Genomic DNA, 20,501 nt, shown 5'->3' with positions numbered 1-20,501 from the left:
CTTAATATCTATCCCACTGGCCAGGCTCAGACTGAGGTTCTCCCTATGCTCTCGGTTTAAAAAAAAAAAAAAAAAAGCTTTGGAAACAAACTGGAATTTCAATCCTTGCTTTGCCACTCACTAGCTGGGTGATCTTAACATAGTGGTTGGGAGATCCCAGTTGTGCTAGCTGTGTGGCCTTGGGCAAGTTACCTAACCTCTCTGTACCTCAGCCTTGCTGGCTATAAAACGGAGATAAGAGCACCCATGCATTGTACAGGGTATAGTTGTGAGGATTAAATAAAGGTGATAACGGTGCATGTCTGGTATGTGGTAGGTGTAGGGTAGGTGTTAGCTAACTTAGAGATGGAACACCGCTCCCCCATCCTACCTCTGGCAACAGCCCCTCCCACTACAGCATCTCCCACTGGGCAGCTCTGTGGCCCAGCTCACCCTGCTCTGAATATTTTACCTTGGAACCGAATTCATTCTCCAGTTGCTGACCTTTGTTAGTGCATCTCCTGCTTCCATCATGCATTTTCCCTGGACAGAATCTCTCTCCTGATCTCCTGCAGAGTGATTCATCTGATAACTGGATCTGAAGTGCCCTCCCTGACACAAGGCCCCTCACGGTGTGCTCCTGGCTGCCTTCCTCGTCGGCCTCAGGGAATTGTTCACCTCCTTAAGCAGTTGCCTCTTCAGAAACCCAGGCCTACCTCAGTGCGGTTCCTGCGGCCTGGAGGTGCCACCCTCATCCCTTCTCTGCCTGGGGAACTCCTATTCATTAAGAGTCGGGCTAAATGTCCTCCTCTTGGAAATCCTCCCCAGCTTCAGGGCTCTGCCCTTTACTCCCACAGCCTTGGGTCAATGTTTGCCCTCCCTGGACTGTGACCGCCTCCAGGAATTAGGCTCAGGTCCCCAGAGTCCTATACACAGCACGGGCTGGGGCACTTCTAAGTTAAGGTCTTAGTTGATGGGTCAGCCTGATTGAGCTGCATGTGCAGAAGATCTGAACTCCTGCAGACACCACTTCTGTATGAGTCTTGGTTTGCCGCTCTGCAAAATGGCCACACCACCTTCCCCACAGCTGCCGAGGGCTGGGCTCTGGGTGTCCAGCAGCACCGAGCTGACACCCAGGAGGCTCATTAAGTGAGTCCTCTCACCCCTTCCTGGTCAGCTCAGGCTTCCCACATTCACTTTGGGTGTGGTCAACCCCAATCTCATTTTTGTTGTTCTTGTTAAGTCAAAGATACAAAAACCTTCATTATCAACTGGCTTAGAGATCCTAAATCATCCTTTCAAGCGTGAAAAAAAACTGTCTTATTGGTTGTTAGACACACCAGTGACTCTCTTCGTTGCGATGGTGATTCTTTGACACCCCCTCTTGCAGATTAGAAATGCCTCACATTTTTCTAAGTCTGGCTACCCCCACAAACAGGGACTTCTGGCCCCCAGCAATTCCCACTCCAAACAGGAAGGAGGGCCTGGCAGTCTCTGGGGGTTGCAGTTGTGGCCTCAGCTGTCAGAAGTGAACCTAACCTTCCCGTGCCAGGGCCTGGGTCAAGATTGGAGATGATCCCATATGCACTTCTGTATTCAGCTGTGCGGTCTTCTGACAGAGGTGGTATGTCAAGCCAAAAAGCCCCCTAGCTACTTGTCCAGGACGCCTGCTCCTGGAGTTTCTCCGAGTTAACTCTTGTCAGCAAAGCTACATGAAATTCTGTGGCATCCTGTGGCTCCGCGTCTGTCACTCACTCACACACACGTGCCCTCTCCTGACATGCCTCTGGTAACTATGGAGCTAGTCCTCAGCTGGAATTTTACTCTCATGATAAAGACAGTCTCTTCCCCCTTCTTTTCCACCTTCCTCCCATTCCCATGAGTCCTCCACACAGGTTTGTTCCTTTAAAGGTTTATTTCTGGCAAATAAAAAAAATAACTTATGTGGTTAGATAAATTAATGTATGTGATTAGACATGACACAGGGCAGAGCTGAACGTTCCCGTTTTCTTCTGGATCTTGAAGGCTGGTGAGAGGCAGCTGAATGAGACCCAGCCTCGTGTTTTGTGGGATGAAGAGATGCGGACAAAGTGACTCAGGTACACTGATGCTCCCTGGAGGGCTGGGAGGTGGGCTCAGAGGAAGAGGCCGAATCCAAACCTTTTTTATTGAAAAGAAATAGCTCTTGTTTTAGCATTTAAAAAAATCAACCAAAACTCTGCACACACTCATCCGTAATGACCATAAACATAACATACCAAGCACAGGCTCAGAAAGATGGAGCAACAGACTGAGGACATTTTCAACATGGTACTTGGGGGATACCTTTGGGAAAGATGCCTTCCCCGGCAGAGGCCAGCACTGTGGAGAGATAGGACCAGAGCCACTACTGGTACAGTTGTCAAGATCTTTTGCTTTCTGAACTCTGGGGACCACTGCCTTTTAGCCTGAGGGGAATGTCTCCAAATTTCTTGGGTTTGGTAAGTCTCAGAAGCAGCCAGCCCCTTGGTCAACAGAGGGTACCTTTCCTCCAGGAATCTGAGAATGGAACATGCTGATAGTCTGTGCTGGGATCTTAAGGCCAGAATCCCAGAGGCCTTTCCAGAGCCCAGAACCTCAAAGCTGGGAGAGAAGATTCTGGGGACTATCTGCCAGGGAGGCAACCAAGGCTCCTCGGGGAGCAGCATGTGAGTTCCCCAGGAGCAGAGACCGTGGCTTGCTCACCACTTTTGACCTGTGTCTGGTTCCTTTGTGAGGTTTTGGCCTTGGCATCGCTTTGGAGGTGGGGTTTACTCTCTTAGGCTATGGTGAATTTTGGTTATAATTTTTTGATAAATTAGGAACAGGCTTTACTTGTCTGTAAACGCACTGACTAAGACAACCAGAAAGCAAGCAGGTGAGACTCAGGAGAAGCTCAAAGGGTTTTCCCTGATAAAAGCATATGCCTGAGGCTACAGGCAGCTCACTTCTTAAGGCCCATGCATAGACTGCAGGCTGGGCAGCTGCCTCTGCAGCTGACCTGGAGGGACTGCGTTGACCGACTGCAGGGCCAACCAGGAATTGAGGAACCTGCCTGCACAGATGGCCGGGGCCACAGCTGGCTGGACACTGGCAAAATTTAAACAAGCGCTGTTCATTTAACTAAATATGACCTTAGCATCCCTATCTAAAGACTTCTGAAAGGCAGAACCAAGTAAAATCTAAATTTTCAAATCACTGGGCAGTTCTGAAATCCAGTTCAGGTTCCCCTTTTGGCCATCAGGAACAACAATTTCTGGCACAAAAATCAGCCCAAGGATTCAAAGCCCTCAAGGAGTAGAGGGGTGTGAGAAGAAACACGTATCACACCGCCTCCCTCTTCACAGAGATACACTTCTATGCTCCAGACCTAGGGCCATTTTTACTCTGACACCACTCTCTTATTAGGTGTTCTGAAAGTTCACACTCCCAAATGAACTCATGCCTGTGTTATTTTCCTTTGAAGGACCAGAAGGCCCCCTCAGTGCCATCTGAGGACACCGCGGTAGTGCCTATTAAGTAACACCCAGACAAGGCGTGGCCCTTCAACCGTCTTATGAAATGAGAAACCACCACACCGGCCATGAGGCCATTCACATACACATGTGCAGGGTGGATGAGGAAAGGATAGATGAGAAACTGGGACCACACCAGGTGATAACTGAGAACCAAACTCCCCAAAGCTCCCAGCACTGGACGACTCCAGAAAGGTGAGTATTTATATAGCTCCTACAAAAATAAACTTTCGATGCCTGTTCCTTAGAGTTATAAAGGACAGGCCTTTGCATTTGGTTTGTCTCTGGAGGTTTTTCTGGTATCAAATGCAGTAAAGGTTTTAAATGACTCTGAGGCAAGGCGGAAGAACTCGCTGCCTGCCCCTGCCTTGGTCCTGGGTTTCCAGGATGGGATGGGGGACAGGCAGAAGAGGGCGGCTGCCCTGGGCACAGCATAGAAGAGCAGAGGGTGGCGTGGGCTGGGCCACAGAGGGGCTCCCCAGAGTCCTGTTACAGGAGGCCATTAACACAGTGTGACTCTGAGCATTGGGGTCTGACTCCCGAGTGTCTCTGGAAGCACATGTGCCCCTCCTCTCAGTGTCCAGCCAAGGCAGGCATGAGGTGTTGGATCAGCTCCACTCAAAGAGGGCGAGCCAAGAGTGTGCCAGCTTTTCCCCTACAGGCTAGGGCTCCAGCAGCTCCCCACCTCTTCAGAACTGGTGCCCACACACTGTCAGTGTCCTACATACTCTCTCACTTGCTTTTCCTTTACAGCGTCCTTTCTCTAACTTTACTGGTCTGAAAAAAAAAATTCTAATATGTGCAGCACTTACAAGTAACTTATAAATATGTGAAGCTGTCAGAAGTTTATGTATTTGAAAACCATGACATGGGCTAGAGTCTGGTGAAACAAGATCATCAGGCAAGGTCGAAAGGTGACATCTTTGGAGGACCAAAGCACCAACTTGCCCCCATTGGTGGAACTTTGAAACTATAGTGTGGATGGAGTCCGAGACATGATAGCACACTAGAGAGAGACAGAGAGGCGGAGGGTGAGTGCCTTTAGCTGTTACCAGTTTTGAAAATCATGTACTTCCATTAACTTTTACCTCCCCCACTATGAATTCTTTCACTCTTGCTCCCTGGCATTAGACTCTGTCCCACAAGCCATTCATCTTCCATGCACTGCCTTGGCTAAAGGTGCAGATGAAGGGTAAATTCAAGCCCTTCCCTTCCCATGGGAGGGCTCTGAAAAGAAAAGGGGAAAGAAAAGAGGGGAAAAATACGAAATTCTGGAAGTGTAACATCCAGAAAATGAAAAAATCTTATGTGATAATAAGTAAAACTATCTTGTTAAAGGTTCACATTGATTTTAGGATGCATTTAGATTTTCTAGATATTAAGACAGAAAAAAGGCGTCTTGGGTTGGAGGACAGGTGACAGGTTTGTAAGCAGATCCTTTCCAGTCCGGGCTTGTGACCATTCTGAAGGCATAGAAACCAGCGTGGGACCTAAAGATGAGTCACTGAGGAAGCTCTTTATTCCAGCAGAATCCCCACCCTGGACACTGAGGAGACGAGCGTTCCACTGACTGTCAACTGGGAGCCGTGGGTTTGTGTGGATGACTCTGTGTGAACTGAAACAGCCTCTGCAGAGTAAGGAGCCCACAGATTTTATTACAGCCCCTGCTCACCAAGCCCTGACGGCCTCCCACAACTCTGCCCTTTGGACTATGGAGGAAAAAAATAATCGTTCAGTTTTCTGGGCCACAAAATACAAGATGGGTCTAGGTTGTACAAGGAGCTTACACACGAAGGCAAGAAAGCGTGCAAACAGGAGCGGGAAGTTTTTACCCCCTGGGTGAGCCAGTGCTCAAGACATGGAAGGAGGACCTGAGTCACCCTCCCGGAGTCCACACGGGTTTGTGTTTCTGGCTTTTATGAACCATGTCCAACTCCAGCTTCCGTCTTCTCCTGAGAGGAAGAAGAATATTCTATGACGTCAATGATTTTTTTCCCTATTACAGTATCACGAAGAGGTCCAGGAGCAGGCCTAAGAGAAGGACCAACAAAAGCCAAAGTGTTTGAGAACGACATAATACTGACTTTTCTTTGTTGGTAACAGTCCACGAAACGTGCGCCCCTCTCTCCTGAGACACGGTGAGGCATGAGGGGAGGCGGCAGAGGAGTTGTGGGTAGGACACTGTACCGTGTGACATCACGATCATGCAGCCGGTGCCGACGGGACAGAGATGTGAGAACAAGCACACAGGGCTCCAGGCTCACCCAGGGGGGAGGTGGGTGGTTTCCAGGTAAGTGCCCAGCCTCTCAGGAACACTGTCTGTCCAGTTCAGCCAGGGCCATCCCCTGGGGCTCGCCATCTGGGCTCACACCTTTAACCCTCATCTTCCCTCAGCTCGGTGGGTAAAAACTTATACTGCTGCTGGCGGATTTGGGCCAGTTTTTTCCTTGCTTCTTCCAGTTCTCGCTCTTTCTTTAGCATTTCCTCCTGGGCGGCGATGATCTAGAAAGAAAGCAACAAGCTGGATGGACCTAACACTTTCTAGAAAACCCTGCTACCCACCCCACTGCTCATGTGAGCTCCATGGCTCCCGTGACCGTGGGACACAGCAGCACATCAGGAACAGCTTTCTTAGCTCTGGTGACCAGCCTCTGTCACTATTTGGGTTTTGAGACTAATGACCCAGCTGAGCCATGAAAACACGCTGGTTCTGGCCTGTGATTTCACAGCAAACATCTCCTGCAGCCTTACTATGTACCAGGCTCTGGTGCAAACGCTCCATGTAGACAGTCCCTTCACTGAAGGGGCTGCCCTGTGAAGCATGCCCTGTTGAAAGTCTTGTTTTTCCAAGAAGAAATCTGAAGCTGAGCAATGTAGGTCCACTGTCTAGAGTCACCCAGCCAGTGGAGGAGGACTTGGTCCAGGTATGGGCAAAGCTAAAGTGGAGCCCTGAACCACCAGATGGCCCTCAAATGCTTATTCACGCTTTTAAGGTGTGATCTGAGGAAGACTTGCTAATAGGTATTATGTGAAAAGGGAAAGTTGTGTTCAAAAAAGCAAAGTCAGTTCCTTTCCTGGCTTTCCAGAGCCTTTACTAGGCTAACGACTATCATTACCAGGGCGGGGTTATTGAATGCAGTATTCTCCAGCCTTATTTGATCAGAGCCCCTTCTCTGTGAAACTTCTCATGAAATTAGTGCATGGAGAAACATTCTGGTAAAAATACATGCAGTGCATAGCCAAACACAGGGCGTGGTTCAGGAAGAGCTAAGCCAGACATGGGGAATGAGTAACTTCAGTGCTCCTGATGCGGATAAATAAAACAGTCCTCTAAAATGGATTTACGAGACGGACACACATCAAAATGTGTAAGCCTGACTTCCTAGAGCTTTCTCCTCACTCCCATGCATGAGAATGCGATCCTGCATAAGTCAGAATCCCACCTGCTCTTATAAAAGTTCTGGGAGAGGGAAAGCATTCTCTCTCTGTAGGGGCAAATGCCTGGAGTGGGCAGTAGCTCCAAATGCATCATTTTATTTAAATAATATTGCTGTCCTCCATTTTTGTTCTTCTTCTTTTCTACAATAGAATCCTTGATTTTTATCTAGGCAAATGCTACTCAAAAAAAATATATACTACATTGTCCAGCCTCCCATGCAGCTGGGTTGGGCACATTATTAAGTGCTGACCAATGGTATGTGAGAGGACGTAATGCCTGCAGCCTAGGGTCATGGCCTCCCCTCCTTTCCCTCTTCCTGCACGATGGAAAGTTGAGGGGGCTACTGAGCCAACGTGGACCATGTGGCCAAGGGTAACATCTCAGGGATGGTGAAATAGAAAGGCAGATGGATCTGGCTCTCAGACATGAAGGAAACACCACACCATCTCTGGTACACGAGGAAGAAATTCTCAGACATGAAGGAAACACCACACCATCTCTGGTACACGAGGAAGAAATAAACTTTCATCTTGAAGTCACTATTCCTTTGTCTCTCTGTTATAACCCAACACCTATCTCGGGAAGTAAATACTATTCTTGATTTAATTACAAACCTGAGCAATGCCCCCCACAAACTTGGTTTTCACTACAACATCGTCATCATCAGCTTTGCCAAATGCTGCCTTCTGGGCTGCACGGACAAGATTGTCTGAGGCTCTTTTCACAGCATTTCCTGCCGCCTGGAGAGTGAACAAAACATACATTATATCATTAGAAACAGCCATTTGGGCCTGGCAAGAATAGACATGAAGGTACAGTTTGTGAGACCATGAGTCAATTGATTATCCAATTATAACAACAAGTTCTGTAGCCAGCGAGTACCCATCTGTCTGTCCATCCATCCATGGATTCTACCAACACTGGAACCTACCTGGTCACTCACAGATGAATGAGACAAAGTGCCTGTGGCCCCCAAGGAATACTCATTTTTGAGGGAAATTACAATTATGTAAATATTTAATAAATGATCCCAGCAATGTGATGTGTGTGTTAACAGAGGCATGCCGGAGTTCTGCCTCCTTGGTCTGGAAAACCACCTCCCCTGCCTCCATCTGATTTAGCACACACTTGAGGACTTGGTGCAGACATCACTTTCGCTTGTCTCCCTTAGCTCTACCCACACCCTCTCCCTCTGTGTGCCTGGAGTGTGCTGTGCCGGCTTCACTGCAGCCTTTACCACACTTGTGGCTGGCTGTTCCCTCCTGGACAGTCAGCAACCTGAAGGCAGGGGCAGTGACTGGCATCCCTGCATCCCCAGCAGCGGCACTGTGGCTGTCCATGGTTGGTGCTCACTGAAGGCTTTGAGGGAATGAAGGGCTACCCCTCTGTGGAAGGGCTGGGAGCCTCACAGTAACTAACTATGGCCTTTTTCACGTACTTTTAGGGTCTGAGCACCACAGGCTCTAAGATGGAGTGACTGCTAGAGACAGGTAAAGAAGAGCTTTTCAGTCTTCCTTAGATTGTCCTTAAGGGCTGTTGCCTGTATTGGCTTATTTTTAATGCTCATGAAGCATGTCCCCAGGGACATGCCAGCTGAGGTTTGGAATTTTCTTCTAAAAGTGGTTAAGGCTTCATTAAACCTCTCGTATTTCTTGTCCAGCGCCCCCTCAGAGTCGAAGGCTTGTGCTTGAGGGTTCGCCATCAGAAAGTTGAGAGTTCTTCTCATTCAAAGTTAACTGCCCCATCTGGTCTGTGAACTAAAGTAACCAATGCAAACTATGAGGGCTTGCACAGGACAGGAAGGGAACCAATTAATATTTGACAGGTAATCACCATGTGCCTATTCACCAAAGGGGTTTATGAGGTCAGAAATCTTTAGCCCACTTTTCTGATGTGAAACCGAGGCTAAGAAACCTAAGATTTTGTAGCTAGCAAGTTATACAGCTGGGATCTGCACATAGGTCCATCTAGCCCCAGGGAACTCCCGAGTCATTTATAAGGGGCTCAAATACAACACTGCAGCATCCAGTTAAATCGGTAATGATGGGAACAAGAGTACAAGAGTGATGCTGCATTCTGTGTAAATCCTTAGGACCTAACAAAGCACTGTCATAGCCATTCTCCTATTTGACCCTCATAAGAGTCAGTGTGGATGGCTCTATCCCCATTTTACAGATGAAGCCCCTGAAAAGTTTTGAGTGATTTATATAAGATTATGCACCTAATAAATGGCAGAAGCAGGACTTGAACCAGGTCTCTCTTAACTCAGGATGTTTTCCTCAGAAGCGTCCCCCAGACCCAGAAATCACATATTCACAAACACGCAGCTCCTCAATTTTTCCCTGGGTTTATCCCAGGTATCAAATAAAGGTGAGGGAGGTGGGTCAGAGAGGGACTCAAGAGGGCCAAAAAACAGAAATGCACTTTAGGCCTTTCACAATAAAACAAGAATTCTGAGCTTTGGTAGAACTATTCAAACATTTCTGCCATTTATGTGATTTGCTTCATGACTGATGTAAACATACTTTCAGCAATACAGACAATCTGCATTTTAACACTTACAATAAAAAAAATCTCAAAAACTGGAAACAAAATGTCCAAAGTATAGGGAAATTCTGGCATAATCAGTTGATGTAATATCATGCAATCATTAAAAATGGAACTCATGAAGAATGGGCCAGCTAGCTTTGCATAGAGAAGTTAATGAAGCCTTATCTTCAAGGAAAAAAATACATATGATAAAATGTTAAGTGAAAAGAAAGCAGAATGTATCTCGCCATGATTACAACTGGACAAAATTAAAGCAATGATAACGTTTGATATATGAAGATGTTGGGGCTGTGTGATTGCTTTAATTATAAAAATATTTTAAACAATAAAAGAAATGCTTAAAACAATCAGGAAAATATATCTGCTCTGAGAAGGACCTGATCGTTACCTTCCTAACATGTTCTCTAGGCTCTGGGAAACAGCAACAGTCTCATATAATTTCAGTCCTTTTACTCCCTTCTGTAGCAGACATTGGCTGAAGGCCTCCTCTGAAGCAGGTACCGAGTTAGTAACATATAAGAGAGGCACAGATGAAGATGTGTCTGCATCATCTAAGAGGCTCACAACCTGCTCACAGACAGACCTGGCAGTGGTACCATGTGATGGGAACCTGAGTGGTCTGGCTAGGAGCTCTCAAAGGACAGAGGAGGGATAAACTGCCCAAACCCTGGGAGTCAGGGAGGGCTTCCCAGAACAGGGGACTTTGAAGATGAGTCACAAAGGACAAGTAGGGGTCTGCTGGGTTCGGCCGGTGAGGAGCAGGGCCCCAGGGCATGAGACCAGAAGGCACACGAGGAGAATGGCAGCTTGGTGGGGCAGCAGTGGAGGATGCATGGACGCACGCAGTAGATGAGGCTGGAACGTGGACAGAGCTGGCTGATGGAAGGCCTGGTGGGGCATGCCAAGGAAGTGAGGCTTGTCCCCTCTGGTGACACTTACCCGCTCCAACAGGAGTATTTTCCCACCAGCATCAGTGACCATTACCTGTAGCCGCCTCATGGCCTCTGAATCCTGGTCGGCCTTCACCTTGCAGGCCACCAGCAGCTGAGCCGTGGAAGCGGCGACCTGCTTGGCAGATGAGATGAGCTTCTCCTCGCTGGCATGTCCCTGAACGGAGGCATTGGCCGCCTCACAGAGACTGCTGGTCGCAGCCGCCACCATCCGGGCCTGGAGACAATCAACAGAGAAGTGACCCAAGGCCCAAACCTCCCTCAGGGGACCCCAAAAGCAAACTGGGAGGAAGGAGAAGGCAACTCACAGCAGAAATCAGCCCCTGTGACCACTGTCCGTCGTCGGCAGCATTGGCAGGGATGGAGCCCACCTAGAGTAGAGTCAAGAAACCGGCCATAAGGGTAGGTAGCCCCAGTGGTCGCAGCCCCTCATCCCCACACCTTGCTCGGGAACCAGACTTGCACCCCGCTTGGTGCCTCCTGCCAACAGCACAGGCCTGGGAATGGAGCAACCTTTCTCACGCAGGACTCAGGCCATGCCAAGATTGCATAGCACATCCTGGCAGGTTTCGCCACCAAGAGGCAACAGGAAATGCTAAGAATGGCTCCACTTAGCTGCCAGGTACTGCATTTCTGGGAAACAGCTCAGGAACGATGGCCTGGGGCTGTCTTTCTACACTTACTTCTCTGCTGAGCTTTCTCCATTTCAAATGTGGGAGCCACTAGGCCTCCTCTTTTCAAGGGCTAAGAGAAATTTAAATCTCTCCTGATTACTGACCCTGAAAACCACACTGCGTTTCTGGCAGATGATGTTAAAAAAAAGCGTGGTGGAACTCCCTCTGGTACAATTGAGTGCAGACCCTTGTCTTAAGGAAATACCATTTTGTCAGGGGTGAGAGAGAAATAAGAGGCTGGAAGAAATATGGATCTCTGTTTCTACTTAGAAATCATGGCAACAAGTAGAACATTTTCTGTCCACAACTAGAGGGAGAAGCGACAGGAGGAAATACCTCCAAGCTTGTGGGATGTGCCTGGTGAGGTAAGAGTATCTCAATTTGAATATGATATTGGGGGTGTGTCAGCAGTAATAGGGCCATATCAGGGCTTGCTGAATGTCAGGTAAAACTCCAAGGTCCTGCCTATAATCCTATAGTTCACCCAAGCCTGGCTGAACCTCCTTCACCAACTTTTTAAATGCTTGAACACATAAGTTCGTTGGAGGACAGATAGAGACTCTGCCATATCCAAGTTGGATTCTCTAGTATCTAAGCAATGGGTTGGACATATAGCCCTTTATCAATGTTGAAATAACCAGGATTCTTTTTTAACATAGGATATTCCGTTCAATGACACATTTGTGGTCTTTACATGTTGACCAGCCAACAAGAACTTGCTGAGTACAGGACGGACAAGGTTGGCATTCTGCTGGCTCTACAGGAGATCAACGGGAAGGATGGAGAGAACAGCTTGTGTGCCAGGTGGGGAGACAGACATGGACCAATACTGAACAACACACAACACTATGGTTTAGAAAGAGAATTCAAGGTATGTGGACTGGACTAAGCCATGACTAAGCTCACAAAAGACTTCCTGGAAGAAGATGCACAGCCTATAGTCAGGCACAACCTTCCTGTCTGTACCGTGAGTTCTTGGGTCAAGACACAACTCACCTCTACCTATCTGTACGCTGATGGCAAAGTCCTTTTAATATCAAACAGAAATGAATGACAATGATGGTGACCACATTTCCCAAACCCACGACCAGTCAGGTTTCTGTGGGGCCTCTCCATTTGAGAGGCTCTCTGAAAGCCAGTGTGGATAGGATGGTTCCATGTGTATGTAAATAACAAGACATATGGAACATGTTAAATTGGAAGACTGTTCCATATCCAGAATTACTAATGTACTAATAATCCTTTGAATCCTCAAAAAAAACACTATACTTTTATGCTAAAGTAGATCGAATGGGTGACTAGACATAAAGCTGAAGAAATTTCAGATTTAAAATCTGACTGGCCCTTTCACCAGCAGACTTAGGAAAGTGCTAACTGCAAAGCTGGCCAGTATTCAGCTCGACAGTCCTAAAAACAAACGGAGCCCTTTGGAGCTGGAAAGTGGTATCACAAAAGCTGCCGAATGTGGTGCTTCTAGAGCGGCCCACCAGAAAAATATGACAGTTTACATCTTTACATAGCCTAATGTACAGTGGGAATATAAATGTCTCGTTCAGGCCCCAATCACTGCCTGGAATGGGATGCTTTCCTTAACAAGAAGCAGATGAGAGGCCCAGAAGCCAAACCTCTTATTCTGTTGGTCTGAAGGCTGTAGTTTTCAGTCGGTCAGCACAGAGAGTGGCAATTCAGGGAGGGAAGGCATTGCATGCGTTTCCTTGGTCAGGACAAAGGCTTGTAGCTCTTTTCCTGGGCCCTCGGAGGCTCTCGTACATTGAGTGTCCCGCATGTGGTCAGCGGCTTTACCCACCTTTCCTTGGGCCACCAGCTCCCTCTGGGCTGCCGAGGCCGATTTGACCAGGGCGCTTGTGGCAGCAGCAATGGATTTAGCAGCTTCCAAGATCTGTTCCTCAAAGTCCAGGGTCTCATCCGCTTGCTATAACCAAAACAAAACAGCATCACATGCAATTCATATCCACAAAGGGCTCTTTCTTCCAAACTACTTACTGCCGGGTCACCTGGCTCTTCACCTGCCTATTGTTTTTTGTTGACAAACCACACCTGAAATGGGATGGTTCCTTAACAAGAAGCAGATAAGAGGTCCCCTGTGCAAACTTTCAGGACTGTAAGTCAATTTGGTTAAGCCACCCTCAGGTCACACAGTGTTGAAGATGTGGCTGGTACCTTTCAGGCATTAAGAGACAATGGCCAGGCACAGCAATAGTTTTCTTTGTATGTGTGGTACAATATATGTAACACAAAATTTACCCTTTTACCTAATGTTAAGTATTAATACGCTGACACTGTTGTACAACAGCAATACCAGGATAGAAAGGTCAGGATGCCTCTCCACCTGCAGCCCCTTCCCCCTAACTCCAAAAGGAAAAAGCTGTTAGCTTGACATCCCACGGAAATTTGCAGACAGACTCATTTTCTGGAACAAAATCTTTAAAGATATACATTCACTGTGAATAAAATACACTCAAATGGTTTTAGCAACATCAATAACCGAAACCAAAATAATAAAATCAAAACAGTAGATCATAGCACTTACTCTCTTCCAGACTCTAAGCCTCAAAAATGGACTTTAAAAAAAAAAGGAAAGATGGCTACCAGTTCTGAAAAGTCGTCTTTTTCCTGGGTAAAAATCAAAGCCAAACAGCACTGGCATTTCTGTGGCTGAGCACTGAGAGAGTTATAGACCAAGTACACATTGCCCAGTGGTGAAAAAGAAACCAGGGCAACACGACATTAAGGTGGAGCTTGTTCTGTCCCCCGGACACCCGAGGCATGGGCTCCACCTTGGGAAGAACATTGGACACCACTGTGTAGGTGTTATCAGACCTTTAGGGTTCTGGTCTAAATTCACCACCATCTCCTTTGCTGCTAAAACAACTCAGGAAGTTGAAGAGAAGCTTTGGAGAAGTGTGACAAGTATAAAGACTGTGGTCCCAGGCTCATGGGTTGGAGCATCGCAATTTTGCCGGGTGTGGTCAGATTAGACCTGTGTGATAACAGTCCATGACTCTAGGTCAATTTGGTTAAGCTGCCCTCAGGTCACACAGTGTTGAAGATGTGGGTGGTACCTTTCAGGCATTGAGAGATGATGGCCAGGCCCAGTAATACTTTTCTTTGTATGTGTGGTAAAATATACGTAACACAAAACTTACCCTTTTATCCAATTTTAAGTGTACAATTCAGTGGCATTACGGACATTCACACTTTGTGCCAACAGGAATAGATTTCTTTTTTTTTTTTTTCTTTTTCTTTTTATTATTATTATTATTATTATTTCTTTAGGCTCTATGGTACATGTGCGCAACGTGCAGGTAAGTTACATATGTACACATGGGCCATGCTGGTGCGCTGCACCCACCAACTCGTCATCTAGCATTAGGTATATCTCCCAATGCTATCCCTCCCCCCTCCCCCCATCCCACAACAGTCCCCGAAGTGTGATGTTCCCCTTCCTGTGACCATGTGTTCTCATTGTTCAATTCCCACCTATGAGTGAGAATATGCGGTGTTTGGTTTTTGATTTCTAAGAGTGCCTACTGTGTACCAACTATTTTGTTAGGCACCTCTACATACATTGACTTAATTCTCACAAAAAAAAAAAAAAAAAGATCGTATATTGGAATTATCTTTATCCTTATTTTTACAGTGAGAAAACCCAGGCTCAGGAAGGTAGATTATTGGGCCAAGGTGATGTGGCAGCATGAAGCATCTAAACCAGAATCTAAACCTAAATCTGACTCCAAAATGAGGCACTTTAACTAGCCAAAGCCACCCCTTAGGGCATCAATGAGAAATGGTTTGTGCCAGAGGTTCAAAGTCAGCTTGCTAACGCTCCCATGTGAAACATCAGACAGGAGGGATACAATTCTTCTCCACCTCTCCATTCTTAATGCCACATCTTGAAACATGAAAGGTGCTAATCCTTTTTCTTTATAACCTACATTATCAAAATACAATTTCAATGCACTTCCAATGGATCTGAAAGTTCTGAGACAACAGACTTGTGCGTTCTTTTTTATTGCTGACCAAGTCTTGCTCTAAGAGTATTCAGGACAGAAATGAATTTAGTTCTACTGGACTCATTTTGGATTGGTGGAGTATAGAATTTGGTGCTGAAATACAGAAATGATCCATTGTAAGACACTCTTGCATAAAAGGAACTCTTGTGTAGTCAGTCCCCAAATAAATTACAGTAGGCTCTAATTTATATATATTAAATATATAAATAATGTATATTTTAATAACCTTGAGATTAAGAGCTTTTCTGGCAATTCATTCTGCCAAAGAATGTCAGGCACATAACAGATTAAAGCACTAGGGAAATCACAGAATTTTTGACTCCAAACTCCTCATCTCATTTTGCAAATGAGGAAACAGAGGCTTGTGGGAGCTCTTCATGGCAGCTCCTGAAGTCTCTCACGCTCTTGCCTCAGGTGGCCTCAGCTACACTATGGGTTCCACGCCTGAGTCCACTTTACACTGTGGAATACTCTGTCAGATTTTTTATTTCCCAAATTTTAAGATTTTCAAAAACAGAATTTCCTTAAAATTAAGTGCTAAGTCTTTAGCAGGGGTAAATCTGATAGGATCATCTCATCACAACTGATTTTAAGAGCCTCTCCCACATCTTCCGCTGCCTGGGAGTTTTGTTGTTTTTTTTTTTAAACACAAGCTTGTAATAGATATTCGACTTGGAAATATTTTTGACACCCACAGATTTTTCTGGTAATGGCAACTGTTGTAATGCTCTTTGATGAATTTTTATTTTTCTTTCCATAACATCTCTATGCTTTAAAACAGACATGGCAGAAGGCCTTATCTCTGGGAGACATTTGCTCTGATAAGAAAGTATTAGAGATTCTCCCTAGAAAGGCTGACTGGGATGGCACAGGGATGGAGGGCTAATGTTAGATGCTACAGTTTGGGCAGAGTACCCTGATGAAACCTGCCTTCTGACTGCTGCGTCCCTATTTTCCTGTATGCCAGGTTTATGACTCAGATGCACTGCCCACCCTATCTCTACTGCTGAAATCAGACACCAATACTTAATGTGTCCTCACACCATACAACTTCTAGCCTTAGAGAAAATGGGATCTCTCCAAGCCAAGGAGAATGGTCAAAAACCCAGGTGCCCCATCAGTTCCAGCTCCCACCAGCATGCAGAATGGAATAGGGGAGAAGGTAGGAAGGACACACACTTAACCATATCACAAGAAGGAGAGAAACGGAATTGGCTTGGTCTTCAAAGGACTTTCCTAAATAAAAGAATCACAATTCAAATGCAGAATTTGTTAATGGAACAGTCCCCACTGCAGCTGAGAGACTGGGGAGACTAAGAAGAACAACGTGGTGCACAGTGACTCTGGGGAAGAATCTGGAGGCTGGGCCCCTCTCACAGGGCTCTCATTCGCACCTCTTCACCAGGGAGGCTCAATTGGTTGGTGTCTTAAGGTCCTCTTTAGCTAAGATGTTACTGACCTGACCAGGGTCAGTCAGATCTGTCCTTCTGGTTTATAAAGGGGATAATGGAATCCTCGCTTCTGGGTTTTTCATTCGTTCCGCAATTGGATCATGTAAAGACTCACTAAAATAATCTTTTAAAGATTATGACTAATCCTGTGCATGTGGCTATTTATATTTCTTTATAACTACTGGCATCAAGCTAAAGCAAGGAACTTAAGAGTTTCATTAAACAGGATAAATTGATTGATAGTCTTTAGCCATAAAAAAGAATGAGATCCTGCTGTTTGCAACCACATGGCTAGAACTGGAGATCTTTAAGTGAAATAAGCCAGGCACAGAAAGACAAACATTGTATGTTCCCACTTATTTGTGGGATCCAAAAATCAAAACAATTGAACTCGTGGACATAGTGAGTAGAAGGATGGCTCCCAGAGGCTGGGAAGGGTAGTGAGGGGCTGGGAGGTAGGGGGAGGTGGGGTTGGTTCATGGGTACAAAAAAATAGTTAGAATAAGACCCACTACATGTGATAGCACAACATGGTGACTATGGTCAATAACTTAATTGTACATTTTCAAATAATTACAATAGTGTAATTGGATTGTTTGTAACACAAAGGATAAATGCTTGAGAGGATGGATACCCCATACTCCATGATGTGCTTATTTCACATTGCATGCCTGATATTGTTTGGCTGTGTCCCCACCCAAATCTCATCTTGAATTGTAGCTCCCATAATCCCCACATGTCATGGGAGGGACCTGGTGGGACGTAACTGAATAATGGGGGCAGGTCTTTCCTGTGCTGTTCTCATGATAGTGAATGAGTCTCATGAGATCTGTTGGTTTTATAAAGGGGAGTTCCCCTACACAAGCCCGCTTGCCTGCCACCATATAAGATGTATCTTGCTTCCCCTTCACTTTCCGCCATGATTGTGAGGACTCCCCAGCCATGTGGAACTGTGAGTCAATTAAACCTTTTCTTTATGTATCACCCAGTCCTGGGTATGTCTATATTAGTTGCATGAGAACAAGCTAATACAATGCCTGTAACAACACATCTCATGTATCCCATAAATATATATACCTACTATGTACCCTCAAAAACCAAACAGAAAAAAAATTTTAAAGAAAAAAAAATAAATAAATGGATAGCCCTCGCTGCAGAATCACCTGAGGATCTGGTTAAAGATTCAGATGCTGTTTTGGTAGGTCTGGGGTGGGAGCCAGGAATCTGTATTTCTTACAGAGGTGGTTACACACTACTCTGTAGGAAATGCTGGCCTGGACTCAGGAAAACAAACACCACTTAACTTAATCCTACCAGCCTGTGATCCCCTCCAGGGTGAGACTGTGTTTTATTCAACCTATGTTTCTCTAGCACAAAATCAGGCAGAGAAGCCCATGTGATGCTCAACATTTGCTGAATTAATATATCCATTCAAAATGCATTTCCCAAGTTCCAGAGTTCAGCCAGAGCACAACGCACAAGGTAGGAGAAGGAGAAATACACAGAGTAAGCATCCATATCATTAGCATCCACTCCTGAGCCCTGGTGGACAGATGCACACACAGCTATGAGCAGGTTCCTGCCCTGTTTAAGGCCGTGGGTTGTTAACTGTACACTCTACTTGCATCCCTCAACTGGAATTCACAGTTTGTGACATTTAGTCGTGCATGGACATACAAATGTAAACACAGTGGCATTTTACCAAGAGGCACTCTTACGTAACAAGACAGCACTGGGAAAAAGAGTGAACAGATGTACAAACTAAGCTTCTATTCTGCCTAATGAAGGTGTTTGCTGCTGCCTCTGCATGCTGAATTATCTTCTCCTTTGATATACTGTTCTCTTCCCCCTTCCCCTCACTTTGAAAAGGCTATTTAGCCAGGTGCCCACTAGCTCTAAGCAATCGTGTTTCCTGGGCTGTCTGGCCAACTCTTGCTGAGGGTAGATTTATCCCCACCTGGTCTTTTTGGTAGCTTCTAGAAAGGTCTGAGTACCCTGTAGTTGACCTCTTCCCTGCATGCTGACCTTCCTTGCTCACCCTTTAAAAAGTCAGTGGCCTGGTGAGATCCCTCTTGGGAAAGGCTACATATTGGGTTGGCTCCCTTCCCCTGTTTCCCACTTGGGAGAATATTTGAGACCCCTATGTATTGCTCTGATGGGTTTAAAGTTTCAGGAGCTATATGTCCCCTGGAAGAGGAAATGGTGGTGGCAGGGGAAGTGGTGTGGAAAGTGGAGAAGGTAAAAGGGACAGCCTTTCCTCATGTTTCTTTTGGTGTTTGGCCTTTCATGGATTCTGAGAACATGGTCTTCACACTAATTCACTCATCTTCTAAGCCTACTTCCCTTCCTAACCTATCTGATGGGGTCATTACAAGTACGTGATTAGTATATGTAAAGCACGGCTGACTCACAGGAGATGCTCAAAAACTATTAGCAATTTCATTATCAAAAATTGTTTGTTTTTTCAGGTTTGGGGCTAAATTAATCTGTTTCTCTGTCTAAACCCTGTTATGTATCCATAATTCCAATAAAAATTCTTCTTGCTATTTCTGATTACAGCCTAAATTCATTATAAGTAAAACCCACAAATCAGTAAGCGTCAGGTAACAAACAGCACAGATGGGCACCAGCTCCTCTCTCAGCACCCAACCAGGAGTGGGACAATCTGGGTGGTAGTCACTGCTCTGTACTTTGACTATGTGACTGTGGAGTCTTCGTTGCCCTTTCTCCAGGTATCAGTTACTCAGTTTTCTGTCACTTGAGGAGCAACTCACTCAACCTTCCTGGTCCTTTTGCCTAGACGTGGACAGTTCCAAATTAAACTTCTCTTAGAAGGCGGTGACTAAAATAAGCAGGAACTACTTTTTCTCTTCTGCTCTCTCTTGACCTCCTCCTCAACGTCCTTACCAACATCCTTACCAACATCCCCTACTGCCCCTGCTCCTCGTCAACGTCCATCCCCTACTGCCCCTGCTCCTCGTCAACGTCCTTACCCACTTCCCCTTGTCCTTGTCAGGTCCTGGGCAAGTATTGGGCAGGGGAAGAGAATGTCCTCCCATGGTCTCTTTCTTGGCCTTTTCTTATGCCCTGCAACCCCACAGCTCCTTCCCCCAATGAAGTTGAAGGTGAAGAAGCATAAGGCATGCATAGGAGATAACCAAAGGGCTTGCCTCCCTCCCTGAAAACTTACTTTGAGGGAATGCTTTGTTGAGAGCTAAAAACACAATGGTCGCCCTTCTCACAACTGTCTCCACAAACTCAAGAACCACCCCAGTGTCATCTTTCCAGTGGGGTCTCAGGCTTTGCTCTGCGTTACTCAGAGTCTTGCAGAATGCCTGCTACTAAAAATAAGGTCATAGTGCATCAGAAACTTTTAAAAAATCCTCTTGGATATATATTTTTTAAAGTGTGAACATTTTGCATTTAATTTAAATGTCCTTGAGGGAAAAAAGGAGGCCAATGCCTAGAACTCCCACAACAGGAGTGAGGCATTTTCCTGCCAGTTGGAAGCCGGAGTGGAGCAGGCAGCCACATTTCTCTTTTTTTTGTTGTTGCAAGTTTGGCTGCTACTAGTTTGCTTCTGGTATTGAACTGAGAGGTGCCCTGAGGGAGGCCTTAGCCTGTATGCAAAGCCCCAAACTGTGCAAAGGTTACATCAGCTTCTCTTCTGGAGGACCCATGGATGGGGTGGCTTCTGGACTGCCACCTTTATTAGTTCTAACAATAGGTAAACCTCCTAGAACAACTGGAACTGCTAAGAGCCAGGCATGGACAGCTGGCCCTGTCTCAGGGAAAGCTCCGGAGAGACCTTAAACAGGCAAAATGGGTGACACAGAAACTGCCAAATGGCTGTGCCTGTGACTGGGGAGGGACCACACCCTCTGCATCCGA

General features: G+C 46.1%; 1 protein-coding gene and 1 long non-coding RNA gene across 11 annotated transcripts in view; one reads left to right on the top strand and one right to left on the bottom strand.

Moving 5' to 3' along the window:
- The window catches only part of LOC134738288 (uncharacterized), a 56,835-nt gene extending 37,679 nt beyond the window's left edge, over positions 1-19,156 (top strand). Inside the window, exons 3-6 of one of the 4 annotated variants that reach the window (XR_010123965.1) lie at positions 2,005-2,078; positions 3,464-3,707; positions 8,396-11,490; positions 11,785-19,156. This is a non-coding gene — a long non-coding RNA (uncharacterized LOC134738288). Of the gene's footprint in view, positions 1-554; positions 3,708-8,395; positions 11,491-11,784 lie in introns of all 4 variants that reach the window. The other 3 variants (XR_010123966.1, XR_010123964.1, XR_010123967.1) reach the window with 3 other exon arrangements.
- The window catches only part of TLN2 (talin 2), a 449,658-nt gene continuing 434,304 nt past the window's right edge, over positions 5,148-20,501 (bottom strand). For 5 of the 7 annotated variants that reach the window (XM_054451016.2, XM_063652682.1, XM_054451017.2 and 2 more), the window contains 5 exons: positions 12,933-13,058; positions 10,760-10,822; positions 10,441-10,668; positions 7,566-7,691; positions 5,148-6,014 (listed from right to left, as the gene is read on the bottom strand). In XM_054451016.2, the coding sequence (XP_054306991.1) occupies positions 5,886-6,014; positions 7,566-7,691; positions 10,441-10,668; positions 10,760-10,822; positions 12,933-13,058 (672 nt within the window). In that variant the 3' untranslated portion in view covers positions 5,148-5,885. The remainder of the gene's footprint in view (positions 6,015-7,565; positions 7,692-10,440; positions 10,669-10,759; positions 10,823-12,932; positions 13,059-20,501) is intronic. The other 2 variants (XM_054451019.2, XM_063652684.1) reach the window with 1 other exon arrangement.

The sequence above is a fragment of the Pongo pygmaeus genome, chromosome 16 (assembly GCF_028885625.2).
Source record: "Pongo pygmaeus isolate AG05252 chromosome 16, NHGRI_mPonPyg2-v2.0_pri, whole genome shotgun sequence".
Taxonomy (NCBI): domain Eukaryota; kingdom Metazoa; phylum Chordata; class Mammalia; order Primates; family Hominidae; genus Pongo; species Pongo pygmaeus.
The sequence above is the reverse complement of the archived record's forward strand: the minus strand, read 5'-3'. Positions and strand labels throughout refer to the sequence as shown.